Source organism: Polyodon spathula, chromosome 4 (assembly GCF_017654505.1).
Source record: "Polyodon spathula isolate WHYD16114869_AA chromosome 4, ASM1765450v1, whole genome shotgun sequence".
NCBI classification, from domain to species: domain Eukaryota; kingdom Metazoa; phylum Chordata; class Actinopteri; order Acipenseriformes; family Polyodontidae; genus Polyodon; species Polyodon spathula.
Window position 1 is genome coordinate 42,430,695 of NC_054537.1, and position 16,522 is coordinate 42,447,216.

Consider the following 16,522-nt stretch of genomic DNA (forward strand, 5'->3'; position numbering starts at 1 on the left):
CCTCTTGAGACTGCTGCCTTTTGTGAACTGTATGCTGGTTTTGTTTTCTGTGAACCATGTGCTGGTTTTGTGATGCAGGCAAGTGTCCACTGAGCACCAAGCTGAGACCACCAAATTAATTTCCGAACCCAGACCCAGGCCTCAGGAGGTGAATTAACTTCTGATATAATAAGGAGATCCCCTGCTGACTTTCTGATGATAAGAAAAAAATGTTCTCTCGCTTTTTTGACAGCAGTCTTATTAACTGTGTGCTGCATGAGGAGGAAGAAGAAGACCTCAAACCCGGAAAACAACTTGAGCTACTGGAACAATGCTATCACGATGGATTACTTCAACAGACATGCCGTCGAGCTGCCCAGAGAAATCACATCTCTAGGAACTGCAGAGGTATACTTCTAGTGTTCATTTTAGGGTGTTGAGATTTTAACTGAAAAGGGAAAAAAATTAACTGTTTTTGAGACTAGGTGTTGACTTAAAAAATGCTATGCAAATGGGGGTGATTTGCCTGTACATAAGTATGTGCCATTAAGAAGCTCCATGCCAGGCGCTGTGGGAATTGAAAGCTTTAGCCGCTTACACTTTCTCAAAACAATAGGGTCTTCCAGCTAAATATGACATGAGACAAAGAGGCTTTTGAGCAATTGTGTATTGCTGGGTTTTAAAATATGTAAAACTCTCAGATACTACATTTAAATTTGAATTTATCAGAAGGACTGGTGTCACAAAGAATATCATTGCGTTATTACTAGAAAATATTGCATTATTACAAGATACTGTTGTGTTATTGCATAATAATATTTTGTTAGTACATGATAATATTGTGTTATGAGATAATATTGCATTATTTTGCAATAAATCGATTGTTTTAGTAATTCACACCACTCATGTCACTAATTACATTCAGTCTCTTCACTTTGCTTTAAAATTGGTTGTGTGGTTGTGTTTAATAATAAACTAGTACACTTTGGCTGCCATTGCAAGCATGGTATCCCTGCTTCTACTTTTTTATCCAGACACACAAAAGATTGAAAACCCCTGGCCTAACTGATGTGATCATGAAATGGGCTGAATGAAAATGTGTATTACATTACTGCAGTAACAATATTATGCATTAGTGAGGTTTTTTCAAAAACTAATATAAGCAATATTGTCTCGTAACAACGCAACAAATATTTTTTTCTGATTGACGCTAATGAGCATGCGTAGGTCTGAGCTATGTAAAAAATAATTTTACTGCAGTAAACCGAGCATAATGATGTATAGTAAAGCATAGTGAAAACAAATGTACTGTGTATAGAAATTGTACCTTTTATAAGACCAGTAATATACAATCAAATGACCGTCATCACCTTTAGTTTTGAAATCTGACTAAGATGAACCCTTTCTCTATTACCATTACAAGAACTGGAATAACTGAGAGCTTAAATATTCTGTTTTCAAAGTCTCGTTTTCATATCACATTTACTCCTGTCTGCACAGTTGCACAGACAACATGACCGTTTGTAGAATCCCTTAGCTAGTATTACTTAATGTAGTCAATTATCATTAAAACAAACTCAGATTAAACACATTTCATGATCACACACATTTCCTACATGGTTCTGGCCAAATTTAACAGTTATTATTGTAAATGACTTCTTATAATACACATTGGCGTTGCACAAATGTCCTGTGTGTGCAAATGGTTTTGGAGCCCCCTACCAGGGAAGAAAAATTGGAATAAAACAAATTGCCCTAGTTTGAACAGTTGAGTGTAAAGGATATTAGGTTTAGTGCCTATACTGTATTTTAGTGCTTTCTCATGATGCATTTCGAGTTGCCATAGTGCTCACGCATCAATGCCATTTCCATGAAGCAGCGCAAAGAACATGCACTTTCCTTGCAGTGGAGGTGTTGAAAGCAGTTGGTAATGCACCAGTGTACAAGCAAAGGAAAGGTGTTGATGCAGATTTCAACATTCCTGCAAACACTTTGTCAACCATTCTGAAAAACTGGTATACCATAATACAGGCTTAGGAACAGCAAACTCTGAATGCAAGTGTCAGCGTTTAGGATTTGCTCAATATCTGATGTTGGGGACGCCCTGCTTTTGTGGTTTGAAAATGCCAATGATCAGAATGGGACATGCAGATTTTAAGTGCAGTTCATTTTCAATGATTACTTTTTAAACGTTCATTTACAACCCTATATTCAATAAAAAAGCACAGTATTTTAAAATGTATAATATTTCTCATTGTATTGTAATTTAAATTTGATTTCATGTTACTGTAACTTCAATAAAAAATGACAGTATGCATTTGGCTTAGACTCCTGATAATAAGAATTACTGATAGTATCTTTTTATTTATTTTTTTTGCTGGTCCCTTGAAATTTGTATTGATGAGATTTGACTGTATTTATAACATGCTGTACCAGTATTCAGTATGAGGTAGACAGTGCCCTCTTCTGTTTGGAGATGCATAAGAAAGTCAAGAGCTGTACAGGAATATTTATATTCTAAGTAGTACTCTTTTAAACAGACAACGTTTACAGGAAGTGCTAAGTGATGTAATCACAATTTCAGAGAGGACCAAGATTACAGCTGCACATCCCTTGTGTTCATTTTTCAAACCACTTCAGAAAAAGACCCAAATGTTCACCACTAAATTGTTTAAAATGTTGATTAAAGCATCTATGCATATTCTTTTGCACATGTCCTTATTATATTCCTTTATTATTGTTGTATGTACTTTTGTGTCTTATCAGTTTCCATGTTTTGTGTCATGTAATCTTTTTTATTCAGCTGTGTTTTGTTTCTTTCTCCTATTTGACCTTTGCCCTCGATTCCAAAGGAACCAGAGACAGAGATAGAGTCAGCAATGGGATACTACATTTGAAACTGACTCCCCCCTTTTTTATTATTATTTTTGTTTTTCTTTGTCCCATCTTGTCATGTCTATTATAACTGAAACACAATTTCACACAACAAATATATTAAAGAGCATAGCTTTAGATGCTATTGTCAGCTGGTCTTATAGACTTTAATGAGGACTAAGGTAGGAACTCCAAAATTACTTCTACTGCAATTCTGTGAAAAAAAAGTCATCATTCTTGTTTTTTTTTTTTTTTTTAACATTTGCCTTTATCTTGTATGATGTTTGCAATTATTTACAGTATTTATTTTGCTCCATATTGGGATTTCTACAGTGTGGTAGATTTTTAAAATATTTTTGATAAAGGATTTAATCAAACCAATCTTGATGCTGTCCCTCTGACTGACTATAAGTATTTATATTATATCATTTCAACTAATGCAACAAAATGGTAATGTATGCTACCAAAGAAAATAACCCTTAATTATAACATATGTATCCACTGTGCAAGCATTGTTCATACGTTATATGTATTACACTGTGTGTGTTCCATATCTCATTCAAGTGGGTCTTATACTGACTAATGTAGTAAATTACCTATTTTTAACCTATTTTGCAGTATGTGCACAATTGAATTTATCCTGAAACCAGAAAAATGTTTGTAAATGTTACAAAACTAGAAATGAAAACCCAAGAATGTCATGATCTTCAATCTTTTTTTTTTTTTTTTTTTTTTTTTTTTTGGTCAGTGGATGTCTTTAAGAAGAAATTGTGTTTTTTCTCTGTGGATGGATGAATGGTGACTTATTGTGTGTTTATTTCAGGACCAGGAGCCTTGCTCCCCTCCGAATGGTGATTACACACAGAGTGGGATGGTCCTTGTCAACCCTTTCTGTCAGGATACCCTTTTTACCAACACTGAACAAGTGTCTGAAATATAGTCTGCTGCATTCAGAGATGCTTTCATTGATGTATTTAAACCGCATATTCTTTGTGAAACAATGAGAATGGAAATGGAAATGGTTTTTTCCTTAGTTGTCTTTTTCAAAGACTGCTTTACAAAAAAGAAAACTATTTAACTATGAAGTCTGCCAGTGTATTTTTCTGACTTAAATGTTTTCTACAATTCCGTAATTATAATAATATGGTTTGTATCTGTTTTTTAAACTATTTTGTTAAAGTGGTGTGGTGAGTAAATGTAGCGACGCTTGCGTTTGATTTTGTCGTAGAAAAATGACGTAACCCAAAACAATTATACTTTACTAAAAGCCTGTTGAACTTGAATTCTACTTGAAAATACTTAAGGGGGTCTTTGCAATTCATTCCTGCTCTTAACTGTTTGCAAGCTGAATGCTTAGTTTAGTATGTAGTGGAGGGGCAATAATATTTAGCTTGATGCCTTTGTACCATATAGGCAGGGATTTAAGAATAGGCCTCAGGATCTTGTGATGGTCAGGTGTTCCTAAGAGAAGGCTATTTAAAGGAAACCAGAGGGCCACGTTAATGTAAACAGACATTGTTTCACACTGAGATGTATTGTTTTTACTGTATATGTGATTTATTTAGCTTGTTTGCTGTTACCATGTTTTAGTTGATTTTCTGCTACTGCCCTGAGGACCAAATTCAGCTTAAAGGTCCTATGTAGAGCATTGAGTATTAATGTGTGTTTGAACCCCTGCAATATATCCCGTTCTGCATTTAAGTGCCACTGAAAGATATCAGGTTTCTTGGAAAGAAATAATAAGAATAAAATTACTTCTATTAAAAAGAAACAATCTGGTATGTGAAATCCTGTTAAATACTTTTATGTCAAGGTCACTTTGAGACGAATTACCTGTTTGGAGGTCATTGACTGCAGATTGGCTGGTAAAATCATGTAAAAAATGTGATACTATTCTTGCACAAGAATGAATTTACATTGTATGCAAAAAGAGGGTGGGGGAAGGAGGTGAACTGTTTATCTGTTGTACACAGCTGCAAGATTTTTTTTTGTATTGTAGTATATACACTGTAATTTTTACTACCAAGCAATAAAAAAAAAAGTTTAAAAAATTGTCATTTTGTTTTATTATAACAACTTTAAACACATTGCTTAGCCAGTAGCTTTCAATTTAATTATCCTTTTTTTTTAATTTTTAGGATGTTTGCAGTATTTCTGAATGGGTCTAATTGCAATGAGCATTTTTTTTGTTTGTTTTATTTTTATTTTTTGATGATTCCTTGTTAAGGTGGTTTAGCAGAAGAGCCACTATCAGTTATATGTTCCTCTGGTTCAAGTTCCTATTTGTTTAGCTGGCAATGCAGTACTGTGCAGTACACAAGAGGGTGCTGTACACCTTTGTGTGTCAGCATTGGTGATGTTGGTAGGCTTGTTAAAAACATATCTTAACATAGTAGTGAGTAGGGGTCAGTAAAGGTGCATTCGAGGAACACTACTGGTAAATTCTACATATGTTTGTATACAGTACCAACGCATTTTTGGCAACTATCTGGAATGGTTGAAAAAAGCTTTTCAGTTCTTGTTGCGGTACATTTTCTCTTTATTTTATACTAACTAGGAACAAAACACATATTTTAAATGTATATAAAAATTCCTTTGTTTGAGGTTTAGATAATTGCAAGTATCTTTTAATAGCAGTGCTTTTCACCACATTTTGTATTGAAAATTTACCAATTGTTGAAGACGGATCATAGCTCCCACCTAGTTAGTGAACTGGGAAAAGAAAACTTCCAATCAGATCACAGCAAAATATGCCATGACTATCCTGAACCTGTTGTCGTCAGACCTGTAGTTATACCACACACCCCACCAGCTGCTTCTCCTAATTTAATATGAAACTGTTACAGAACCCCCTGTAGCGTTTACAAGAAACACATTACTGTACCTTTCCCACAACAGTCATTCATTTCAATAAGAGCATCAGTGTTTAGAGTATTCATTTCAATTTATTATCTCGGAAATGGCTTCTGTAATGAATATGGGCCTTATTAATTAAACCAGCAATCTGTTTAATGAAATAAGAAAGGAGTTTGAATAATGCTGCAGTATAAAACAGAAACAAATGCCTTTCTATTTTTTATGTTTTCTTTACAATTAAGTGTCAACTGACTTATAAATATGTTGACATTGATCAGAACTTTGCTTTACCCAAATGTCTTTTCTGGCACAAAATGTAATATCTGGCAGACGCTTTCTAAACGATGCGCCTGCCTTTTTTCCCCACCCTATTTCAGTCACCTGGTTGAAGCTACGTCTTTGTGTAGATTTGCTACCTCTTTGCACTTCTCAGCCACCGTATAAAAATGTGAGACTGACTTAACCACTTCAGTGCCAAATTGATACTTTGTGGAAAATATTAACTGATTCCACAAATTCCTAGAAATGTATTTGACAGATGTCTTTATTTAGTAAATCAGAACCTTCGATCAAATTTATTTCTAGTTTACTGTAGCATATCTATCATTCCATAAGGGCTGGCTCTAGGGGTAATGTCAGGCCAGGAAATTAAACCAAAACACACAGCAGCTGCGGGCGAAACTGAGTTGCTGGCGCTCAGTGTTTTATTAACACAAATAAAAATAAAAGGTTAAACAAAACAAAAGCACTGACACAAAACAAACAGCATTTTAACCAAACGAACAGACAAACAAACAAACAGTGGACGAACAGACAAAAAAGTATCATGCTGCTTGAAAGCCAGGACGTATAGCAATTGTTATTTTAAATTTATAAATTCTCTCCTCTGTCTCTCTCCCGTTGTCTACTCACGAACACCGAACCCAGAGTGAGTGACTTGTGCATCACTAATTAATCATTCACTTGAATCCCAGCACGTGAACTCATTTGTGCAATTCCCATGCTCACATACTTTATTTGCACATGAAGTGATTGTACAATCCCCATGCCTAAATATAACTATATATTTTAAATCACTTGTGTTACACAGACCCAGTTATATACCATGCACAGTGTTTTGAACATACAGTAGTAGCGATGCCCACAGGTGCATTGGCTCTCTGCATACACTGATCTCGGCATGCCTCTGCCAAAATGTAGGTCTTCCTTTCTTGGCCAACAGGCCCATGCCCCCCAAGGTGATCGCCTGAGTGGGAGAAGCTGGACGGTGAGCGTTGGGACAAGCAGTAGGGGTTATTCTGGGGCTCTAGGGGCCTATAGGGGGATGGTGCCCACCAGTGCAGCCAGCAGCCTGGGCACTCAGGTGTCCCGTCAAGCCCTGGGCATCAGCAGTGTTTTCATACAGGGCCTTCGCAGCACCACCCCGGTCATCATGACTCAGGTGGTAGAGAGGAGCCGCAGCCCCACGTTCGAGAGTCTCAAGTACATGGAGAAGGTGCGGGAGCTGGAGCAGGTGAACCGGGAGCTGGAGGAGCAGATTAGGGTCCACCTGGACAAGAAAGCTTCCAGTGCTGGCAGCTGGGGAACACTGAGACAAGACTGGGAGGACATCTATAGACAAGTAAGGAGAGCAGCTTGGGGTACAAAGTTGTTTTAGTGTGTGGTTTTACTGCTCTGATTCCTTCCTGGAATATACAGCTATGGCCAAAAGTTTGCATCACCCTATAGAATTAATTCATTTTGCTTCATAAAGTCGAATCAAACCTGAATAGTGGTATGTTAACATACTGAATTATATACCGTTTTGTAGTTTTCCATATACTTAAAGAAAAACTGACAAAAATTGAAAAATGTGACCTTTTGAAATCTAACATTAAATACTGTACTACTATTGTGGCTTTCAGTAGACTACAGGTACATTAGCTGTAAGTACAGTGTACTTACACATTAGTTAATATGTACTTACAACAAAACATTATGATTAGGAGTTCCATCCTCAAAAGTGTGTGTTAAGGGCTTGTAGTAAATATTAGTAAACCATACTTGCAGTGTAACCATATGTAGTTCATGTAATTGTATTTTGAGGTGTTCTCAAATTCGTTTAAAAAAATTGTTAAAAACTAACCGAGCACTCACAGCAAATCATAATGCTACTTATTTTACATCAGAAATTTGTTTTTGGGGGCTGTTTAAGCAATGTAACTTACCAAAGCAATACATTTTAAATTGAGTATTTAAAATAATATATTTTGTATATTTATTCGTAATTACTCGTTTTACAGGATAAACAAATGCAAATCGAAAATAATGTAAAGCCAAACAAGTATTGTCCTGTCTGTGTTTTAGATGACCTTTCATTTCATTCAGATTAATGAACATAGAAGTGCATCTAGCATCTATGTTTTATCCTTTTTCAGTTTTTTTTTTATTCATCTATATATCAACATTGATTGGATAAGCCTTCCATTTCAGCAATAAATAGATTTATCACTTGTGAAACAGAGGTGTTAGAACTGCTACCGAACACAGTTTAAATGTGCAGAAACTGTAGCAATAAAGCCCACAAGACAGATATGGCAGAGGAACAGAAAAACAATACTGCCAATTCCTTACAGCAAAGGTTTACTCCTTGATGTAGCAAGCAAGCAATGGAGCTCTGGAAAACTGATTGCGTCACTGTGTTCTTCAGATACAGTATAAACAAAACAACCTGTCTACCAATACTTTATACAGTACAGTTGGGTACATTATGAACCCACCCACAGCAGTCCAATAAGTAGCTTGTCATTGTCTTAACATAATAAAAATGGGAGGCCATGTTAGTCTCAGTTGTGTTTTGTTTTACTTTGTCATTTTTATGTTGGTCTTGGCCCTTCTTTTAGATATCACATATTAAATGGCTGTTCACTTTTTTGACCTTGGCTGTTTTTGTTAATGTAGAATGTTTTTCACAGATATGTGTTACTCTTAAGTTACTTATCTCATCATATCCATCTATAGCATGTTTACAGGTAGATTTAGACAAGTATTAAGAGTTACTAAATTGTCAAAATGGTTTGGTTCGGTAGTTTTTTCACCATCCTTTATTTCACCTTGTGTGGAATCACTACTGTGAGTAATAATACATACCTCTGACTGTGGTCTACCATTACTATCTTCATCCTTATTAACAGTTAAGCTATACGCAGGCAACAAGAATTTTACATTTTACAATTTTTCACAGAGTAGTGAAAATTGTAGCCCTTGGTATATACATAGTACTTGAGGTTGGTACTATAAACACCTTCTCATAAGAGTAAACAGGAACAAGCATTTTACAATTTTTTTTTATGAATTAAAATAAAGTTTGATATTCAAAAAAATGTCATAGTTTATAGTTTATAAACTTGATTTCATCTAACAAAATAGGCCTTAAGTAGTTTAACAGTTAAGTTTAACTAATCAGTTTTTAGAAAAGCATTGTTATAAGGTCCAATTATTAATTTGCACTTCAAATTTGAACTACAAAAGTACAGGTAATTTTCTTACATGTAATATGTTTCTTACTGTATGTTTGATGTAAAATACTGGAGGTATTTTACAGGTGAGTGATTCAATCCTGGATAAAGCTCGCCTCATGCTTCAGACAGAGAATGTTCAAGCCAGTGCAAACGATTTTAAAGACAGGTGATTGCTCTCTATGTATTCTCCTTTCTCCATTATTATACCCCTCATAAATTTGACTGTAAATAAAAGACAACATTTTATATACAGTTTTGCATGTGTGTGTGAGAGAGAGAGCATTTACATTAGAGAACTGAAAAGTAGTGAAATAATTTTAACTTTTTTTCTTAAGACATTGTTTGTTACAATAAAAACCTGGGGGGGAGTACAGTGCATTTAAGATTAGTTTTTCAGAAACTTTTTCATAAGACACCAAAGGAAAACATTGACGGTACTGAGATGTAAAATATCAGACCTACATTAAAGACAAATGTAGCTTTTGATTGCATATTAACACCAGCATTCATATGCTATCCCTTTAAGAATTAAAACATAAGATCCACCAGTGTTGTTTTTTTTTATTTTATTTTATCTTATCTGTGTTCTCTTTTTGAAAAACAGTACCCTGCAGCTCACATACACAAATAAATGTTTGTTCCAGAATGTGAAATCACTTGGTTTAAATATGCTTGCATGTTTGTGCATTCTTAGGATAACTGAAGCGAGAGTGTGAAAGACTCAATAACATTATTTTGATAACTGTCAAAGCAAATGCATTCGGTGTAACATTTATTTGTTTTCTTCTCTGGAGATATGAGAATGAACAGCCTTTCCGCAGAGCAATGGAAGACGAAATTAGCTCCTTGTATAACTGATTGATGATGCTAATGTGATTAAAATGGATCTGGAAAGTCAGCTAGAGAACATGAGGGAGGAACTTGATGTTCTGGCAAAGGGTCATGAAGAGGTAAGTAATGACAAAGCGTTGATGGTAATAGAGTTATATATTAGGGCTCACTGTGCAAATGGTTTTAAGGAAGGTCACTGGATTAGATTGACAGAAAACTGAAATGAGCACAGTATTGATTGTAAACCTCTCCTACTGGTGAGTCAAACAGCCTCAACTGGAAATCAGAGAGTTAGCGTGTAGTTGAGCCCAGACAAAAAAAAAAAGACTTTTTTGTATCACAATTGATTTTTTTCAACAATGGCTAATGATGATGATAATGATTTTAATAATTTCCTCAAGTGGCATTAAAGTACAGTTCCCCCCCCCCCCCCCCCCCCCGCTCCTGGGTGTATTTGGTTTACTTTGTATAGTTTGAGTTATGTAGCACAGGTGAGTTAAAATGTATGTTTGTACGTGGGCATGGGGAATTCACAATTAGTTCACGTGCAGACTGTGAATGATTAGTAACTGAGTCCTGGCACAGCTGTATTTAAAGAGTCACACATTTCTCACTCGGGGTTGGGTGTTCGATAAGAAGAAATCTAAAATATATATATACCAAGCATCAAAAGAAACTTATCACTATTATAACACATTTATATTAGAAAAAATAAGGTATATAAATGATGGACATTGACAAAATATTTTTGGTTTCTTTTTAGTCATGCGATCATTCATCCTTGGCCATGACACGCTTGAGTGACTATGACTGAAGCATATGCACTTAATCACCTAATTAGTGAGACAGTTGATTGGACACTGGATATGGAGTGATTTCAGCTGTTGAACTGCAAGCTTGAATAAAAGCAATAAAGAAAATCACAGAAAAAAAAAAAAACAGCAAGACAGCAGTGCCTTCGTGCAATCAGCATGCTGGAGGCTGGACTAGGGCAGCGTACTGTAGCTCGCCATCTTGGGTGCTCACAGCCAGCAATTTCAAACCTGGCAAGACGGTATAACCAGACACACTCTGTCAATGACAGGACACGAACACGAACAACACCTCCCCAAGATAGACAAATCATTTTGCAGCATCTTCGTAATGTCAATTGTTAATCAACACAATAAAAAGTCACTGCACCTGCTCTAAAACAGAGTCTGTCATTTTTTGATCACATCTAGTGAATTTTATCCAAATATAAGCGAGATGTTTCTTTTAATCCTCAAATGTAAGTGATACGTTTCTTTTGATGCTCAGTATATAAAACCAACTGCTACCTAGCTCAGCGTTTCTCAGACTGGAGGTCCCGACCCAAAAGGGGGTTGCAAGACTACTTTATGGGGGTCACGTGATCACAAAAAATACTGACATACCTTAAGATCAGGGCTTTTGTTTTTTTTATTTTAACCGATAAAACACCCAATAAAAAAATACAAACTCTGAAAATGTTTACTCAATTCACGTGAACTTCACCCTTTTCCCAGTAAAAAAAAAAACCTACTACAGTCCAAAAAACTAAAACAAAACCTCCTGTATGACTTGTAATGATCATTGATTAGTTCTGAATACTTTAAACCCACCCAACTACTGAGTGGCAGCAAATTTACATTTCTATTGGAGACTCCACTTGTGAGGTTTAAAACAAGATTACAATTACAGAAGAAGGCTTGTTCGCGGGATTTGAAGCTATGTTACAGTTAGATAGTGAGAATTTAAAACAGAATTGCAAATTGTGGTGAATTGTAAAAAAAATGTCTAAAAACCCCAGAAGAATGTGCCCATGATCATAAGGATTTTGTTGTGGAAGACACTGAAGAAAAGAAGGTACAACTAAATTAGCAGGTACTGTCTGACGAGTTACTATTATTGTGACAGAAAAAAATTCCCAAGCATTTTGGAAAGTAACTGAAAACACAAATTTCATACAGTATATACAAAGCGAAAGCCCCGTAAAAATATGATTTATAGAGCCTGTAACATTTCCAAAGGGGGTCCCAGCAAAAAAAAGTTTGTGAACCCCTGTTTCTCAGCTCTACCTGTACCAGTACGGTAGAGCTGAGAAACATTGTACTTGAACTTTAAAAACAGGTATGTACCAATAAAGTAAAAGAAACTTGTTCAGGACCTAAAGGTGTTAACACAAGATTAAAGCCAGTATATGGATGGTACCACAAATATATCAGTATCCACCACTGTGCAATATCTGATCCAAATCCATTGTGCCACCACCCACCATTGTTAATTTTTGTGGTCTGCTAATAGTCCCGCTTAGGGTTATCTAGTTTAACACACTGGTACTGTTTTAACCTAGTACCCAACTTTTATTTTTTCGTGGGCTTTGCAAAGTTCTGAAGATTGTTTGTTTCCCTTCAGGATGTGAAAATGCTTTATAACCAGCTTGCTGGTAGCCAGTTGGATGAACCAGATGCTCCAATTGAGACAAGTCTGGACCATATCCTGGAGTACATAAGAGCCCACTGGGAGAAGGCTATAGAACGGAACCAGGCAGAAAATGATGCCTATGTGGAATACAAGGTAAGAAATAACAGTGCAGAATGTGTCCGTCTTCAAATTGGTTAATTGTTTGCTAATTCGAGGATGGACACATATAAAAAGAATAGCTGCCGAGTGCTGTGGTTGATGAGGGTGGAGAGAAAGAAGAGAGAGAGAGAGAGAGGACAGGTAAGGACAAAATAACTGAAAAAACAATCGCTACTCATGCTGAATTATAACTAGCACGATACTTATTTGACTTATTGTCTTTATTTTGGCCATCGTGCCGTTTTGTTTTGTAAAAGTATTTTGTTTGGTTGTAGCTCTGAGGAAACATTTTTAAATCTCATCCTTGATTTTCTATGATGCCATCCTGGTTTCTACCACACTGCCTTGTCATTCTGTGTGAAATATGCTGGATACCTGCAATACACCAGTCAGAACATGCAAACAGCTTCTATATAATGATTTATAAAAAGTATTAAAATACTTAATTTTCAAGCAGATATGACACTAAAAATTGTACAAAGTACAAATTAGACTACCCCTTTAAATTAAAGAGGTACCCTGTGTCTCTATTTACATGACGGGTGGTTAAAATATAATTCACCGAGTTATATGCACATTGCTTTGCTGGTTTTTGTTTTTGTTCCAGGAGCAGTCTGAGAGTTTTAATGCCAAGAAAGAGGAAAAAGTGGAGTCACTAAGGACGGAGTGCAATGATATGGGATGCAAGATTCAGAGCCTGCAAGCAGAAACCATGAGAGCATTGGTATTGCACGTCACGTATTTCATTATCTGTATTTCCTCTTCCATATTATATGGAAATCATCTTGCCAGTATTAATGGCTATGATTAGGTACTGATTCAACTTTTCAGTGAACTCCCTGATGTACGTTACAATTATTATGCAACATTCCTGAACAGATTTACTCCAAGCTGCCCTTAGTTATAAGTGAAACCAAAACCAGGTCCTTAGACAGGTGATGTTGTTTGTGGGAATTGCCATCATTTATAGTGAGTGTTTCTTAATAATCTAGATACACTGCAGTATAGTGTATTTAACTTTTTTGTAAGAAGAAAACAAAGAGGTGCTGTGTTTGAGATGAAGTATGGCACATGAATTGTATCTAATTCAATTGAAGCATGTTTCATACAGGGATGTAGTAAAGTGCATTGCTACAGTTAAACATTTAGCAGTATAACTATGGATTTGTGCTGTTCCTGAATAAACAATGAAGGGCTCTCTGTGCTCCTATTGGCCAAAATTACACTGAGAGTTGTATAAATATGTTTAATGTTCATTCAAATTTTAAATTGCAAACACATTATGTTCTTATAACCCTCTATGACCTTGATCAGCAGTCACTTTAAAAAAGAAAGGTCATGATGTTTAATAAAGATAAAATTAAGTTATTAAAAAGTTCACATATTTCCATTCTTCAAATCAGATACGTGTCCACAAAAAAAATGTCACTAAAGGGCTCTTTTTAACATTCTGAAAGTAGCCACAATTTTTCATTCAGCTTAAACAAATACAGCATATGCCTGAACTAGGTGCTCCAACACATTTCATGCAGTATCAATACTGTTTACCCCATCAATGACGACAGCCAGTAACCCAGGAGACTATGAAGGGGATTGTACATTATCAGGCAGTGTTGTGTGATGCACTGCCTTGACGATTTCTAATGGTTAACAGAGATGGTTAACAGCTCTGTACCACATATGCAGATGAGTTTGGCTCTTTGCATAGTGGTTGGGACGCTGCCTTACTGTGTATGTTGTTGCTGGTTCATGCCCAGCCTCTGCCTATGGGCAGCTACATGATTAAAGTGCAGTGCTTGGTAAGAGTCAAATCATATAACTTAACAGGGCACAATGCTGGTAATGTATTTCAAAATGAGACAAGTAAGTAAATTCAGTTTACTTGCTAAGTTTTGAAAATGCCATCTAAGTACATATATTTACATAGTCTTAGAAATAATAAACCATTTCTATGTTCTATATTCACAGAAACGAGGGATGGCGAATTCCTTATGTGATGCTAAGCACTGGCATGATACTGAACTGCAGAATCTCGGCTCTGTGATCCACTGTTCCAAATACAGCCTTGGGAGCATATGTGGAATAATCCTATGTCTTCCCTGGTTTTTAGCCATGGTGATCCGCAATACCTGTGTTGGCCAGTTTCACTTTATACCTCTCAGTTAATTTTTAATAAATTAGTTGAAACGGATTCAATACTAACGACATGCCATCCCACCAATGACATTTAAAAAACAATTTGGGCAAGTGCAGTAAAACACATTAAAGCATAAAGCATTTTACACAAGACATTTTTCTCAAAAACATGTCTCATGCTAAAAAAAAAAAAAAACATGCATGGAAACTCCACCTATGTCACAAGAAATTAAACACTCTAGTGTTCAGGTTAGCTTGCTGTTTAACTGCTAAAGAAGTTGTGGGTTAGAGTTCCTATTCAATATTCTTAGATTCTATATCTAATGCCTCAGTCAGTTATGAGCAGAGCAGATCAGTTCATGGCCAGATCTTCCGACTGTTCTGCTTTGACAATCTAAAGCAGTTTAGACCCAGGAAATCTAAAGGGATTTAGACAGCATACATCATGAGGCAGAAGCACGGAAACATTTTACGTATATTTATATTATATTATTTAATTATATTATATATTATTTATATTTCAGTTTAATGTTAATATCTATAAAGTATTGTACACCAGTCGCAAAAATGTAGGGATTAAATACAAAGCCATTGGAATCCTTATGTGATCAGTCAGCTGCAAGGAATGGATAAGCAGGGTCAAATTACCCTGTCTTGTTCCTAGCTTTTCTTATGTTCTTATGTTCCTATAATGTGTGATAAATCCACTGAGATGTTGCTATACTTCTCTATGCATCTAGGTGGGTCAGTGGAAGAGGTCTAGCAGATAGTGAAGGCCAGTCTGCTAGCTACCATTCAGGTACACAAGACCCAGAACCTTCCACAAGTGTGTGCGGTATTTGAAAATATTAAATTAGTTAATGGGCCCTGTTCCCAAAACTGTATATAAACACTGTATAAAAACAATGATAAACACACACACACACACACACACACACACACACTGTGTGCTTCCTGCTCTGGGTCTGAATAGCCCACTTTAAGAGTAGACTTGCATACAATGACCATCCACATCGGTGCGTAGATACAAAAAAAATATAAAAAAATCTGTGTACTGTCTGAAGGCTGTGCTCCACGCCGCTGCAAGAATAATACTGCATTGGTTGTGTGACTGAACGCAGTCCAGACTAGACACTCTGCCCAGTAACCGTGGTGTTTCACATCTAGCGCTCTATGCCTTCAGTGCCCCTGGTAACTCGGTGCTTCGGCGCCCTTGGTGCTCAACGCTCAGTGCCCTCGATGCCTCAGCGCTTTGGTGCTTCAGTGCCCCCGGTCCAACTGAGCCTTGGTGCTTCGCCACCCTCGATGATTAGACACTCCCTGCATCAGAGCACTCAGTGCCCTTGGTGCATCGGCACCTTAGAGCCTTGGTGCCTCGGTACTTCAGAGCCTCGGTGCATAGGCGCTCCCTGCATCAATATCCTCAGTGCTTTGGTGCCTCAGAGTCTCGGTACCTCAGTGCTTCACTGCTTTTTGGTCCCAGAGCCTTGACCCCTCTGTGTTTCGATGCCCTCAGCGCTTGAGCACTCCCTGCATTGGTACACTCGGCACTCCAGAGCCTCTGTGCCTTGGTGCTTCAGCTCTTCGGTGCCCCCGGACCTCAATGCATCAGTGTTCCCCTAGTACAGACAATCCGTGCATCACAATGTGGAAGTTCCACCCTTGCACATCCTGTGGAGGGATGTTTCCCCCACAGGACAAACACCTTCTCTGTGTCAAGTGCTTGGGGATGCAGCACACCTCCTCCGCCCTAGGAGATGAAA

General features: G+C 36.8%; 1 protein-coding gene and 1 pseudogene across 2 annotated transcripts in view; both read left to right on the forward strand.

Annotated features, from left to right (window-relative positions):
- LOC121314552 (transmembrane protein 108-like) overlaps positions 1 to 4,988 on the forward strand; it is a 120,745-nt gene extending 115,757 nt beyond the window's left edge. The window contains exons 5-6 of one of the 2 annotated variants that reach the window (XM_041247945.1): positions 236 to 387; positions 3,677 to 4,988. In XM_041247945.1, the coding sequence (XP_041103879.1) occupies positions 236 to 387; positions 3,677 to 3,793 (269 nt within the window). In that variant the 3' untranslated portion in view covers positions 3,794 to 4,988. Of the gene's footprint in view, positions 1 to 232; positions 388 to 3,676 lie in introns of both variants that reach the window. The other variant, XM_041247944.1, reaches the window with a different exon arrangement.
- Positions 4,989 to 6,889: 1,901 nt separating this feature from the next.
- On the forward strand, positions 6,890 to 16,072 carry LOC121313939 (annotated as a pseudogene).
- The last annotated feature ends 450 nt before the right edge of the window (positions 16,073 to 16,522 follow it).